Source organism: Guillardia theta (assembly GCF_000315625.1).
Source record: "Guillardia theta CCMP2712 unplaced genomic scaffold GUITHscaffold_13, whole genome shotgun sequence".
NCBI lineage: Eukaryota > Cryptophyceae > Pyrenomonadales > Geminigeraceae > Guillardia > Guillardia theta.
In genome coordinates, this window is record NW_005434661.1 from 247,042 (window position 1) to 248,968 (window position 1,927).

Here is a 1,927-nt window from a genome sequence, read left to right on the forward strand (position 1 = left end):
GAGGAGGAGAGAAGGAGGAGGAGGACGGGGAGGAGGAGGAGGAGGAGGAGGAGGAGGAGGAGGAGGAGGAGGAAGACGAAGAAAGGTGTGGAGTAGTAGATGAATTGAAGTCAGAGGGTGGAAAAGTGTCAAGGTCAAGACAAGAAAGCATCTTGGGAAGAATCTTTTGAGATCAAGAAGTCGAGGAGCAGATGAGCAAAGAGGTACAAAGAAAGTTGTTCGAGACTAGGACGGAGGAAAGAGAGGAATGAATGCTCATCGGGGATACACATACGTCTCCTCTAGGATACATCGGCATACACACATGTTACCTTGGCCCACCAATCGATGAAAGTCTCGAAACTTAGACCTCCGTCTCTTGAGAGGTTCAGCTTCTGCCGCCCTGCTGTCAGGCACTCCCAGGATGCGACGATACACGCACATCGAACAGCAGCTCCAGGTCCTCGTTCCCGGCCTGCACGTTCTCCTGCAGTGATCGTCAGCTACGACGAGCAGAGTATCTGACAGTAGAAGCAAGGGATGGAAGAGCAGGAGGGAGGACGGTGGGGGAGGAATAGGTTGGGTGGGGAGGAGAAGAGGACGAGGAAAAGGAAGAGAGGAGGAGGCTGGCGGTGTGGATGGTAGGCTGTAAGTGGTGGAAGAAGATTCAAAAGCAAACAAGCAGGAGAACATCTACGACTTGTTTGCTGACCTTGCGTTCTCCGAGGTATAAAAGCATCTCAATGACTTCATCCCTTTGATTGCAAACTTAGTCATCAGCGCGGCTCTTTGACGTTTTTTTCTCTGACTGCGGTACCTTTGCAAGGTTCCGTCACCATCCTTGTCGACGAAGTTGAAGACCCTCTGGAGGAACTGAGTTTCCTCTGACGTTGACGCGTCAAAACTATGTAGGACGACGACGAAAATTCAAGAGGAGGGAGGTTTGAGGGGGGAAGCAGAGGAGGAGGAAGAGGAGTGGAGATAACAGAGGGGAGCAACGAGCAGGAGAAGGAGGTTGAGGTGGAAGAGCAAGTGATGGATGGCAGGAATTTACCGACAGTGATGAGAGCTGACTGCATGAGATGTCAGGCAAGTCATGTGTGAAAAGTGGCAGGACGAAGAGTTGGAGGAGCGAGGAAAGAATCGAAATGAGAAAAGCGTACGGGAGGAGAGGGGAGGAGAGAGGATGGGTGAGGAGAGGAGAGGAGAGGAGAGGAGAGGAGAGGAGAGGAGAGGAGAAAAGAGGAGAGAGGAGAGGAGAAATGAAAAAGGAGAGGGCAGCAGATAAGGGGAGGAAGAAGATCAACCTTGACAAGCTCTGCTGCATTCATCAGTCGTTCATCCCCCTGCTTCTTTCTCTTCTGCGTCCACCACTTCAGGGATCAGATTCAATGCAATCATGCCCGCCACCTTTGCTGCACTCAACTTTGCTTCTGCTGCTGCTTCTGCTTCTGCTGCTGCTGCTGCTGCTCCTCCTCCTCCTCCTCCTCCTCCTCCCTCCTCAATGTCGGCATATGCCCCCGTTGTCTCCTCTCGTGACTCCTTCACTGCGGCTGTGTCGGTAATGGGTATGGAAGGATCCTGCAAGGGGCTGGTGAGAGGAGTGGAAAAATGAAGCGGATGGTAAGGAGAGGAGGAGGAGCAAGAGAGGCGAGGAGAGAAGAGTGGAAGAGCAGAGAAAAGGCTAGTTGGTCATGTGTTAGGAGAAACAGGACACGAGGATGAGGATGAGGAGGAGGAGGGGGAGGGGGAGGAGGAGGAGGAGGAGGAGGAGGAGGAGGAGGAGGAGGAGGAGGAGGAGGAGGAGGAGGTGGTGGTGGTGGTGGAGGTGGAGGAGGGGAGCGAGGAGGCAACCTCCTGAGCTTCATGATGGTGATAGGTCTTGAACTGATTCTCCTGCATGATCCTGACAGTCTCGGTCAGCCTCACTTGCTGTCCTTCCTCCCTC

General features: G+C 53.3%; 1 protein-coding gene across 1 annotated transcript in view; it reads right to left on the minus strand.

The window, feature by feature from the left end:
- The window catches only part of GUITHDRAFT_103354 (hypothetical protein), a gene marked incomplete at both ends in the record, with an annotated part of 5,718 nt that overhangs the window by 1,013 nt on the left and 2,778 nt on the right, over nucleotides 1-1,927 (minus strand). The window contains 7 exons of the mRNA XM_005837685.1: nucleotides 312-374; nucleotides 422-466; nucleotides 692-734; nucleotides 797-863; nucleotides 1,034-1,052; nucleotides 1,287-1,340; nucleotides 1,834-1,885. Coding sequence (XP_005837742.1) covers nucleotides 312-374; nucleotides 422-466; nucleotides 692-734; nucleotides 797-863; nucleotides 1,034-1,052; nucleotides 1,287-1,340; nucleotides 1,834-1,885 — 343 coding nt within the window. The remainder of the gene's footprint in view (nucleotides 1-311; nucleotides 375-421; nucleotides 467-691; nucleotides 735-796; nucleotides 864-1,033; nucleotides 1,053-1,286; nucleotides 1,341-1,833; nucleotides 1,886-1,927) is intronic.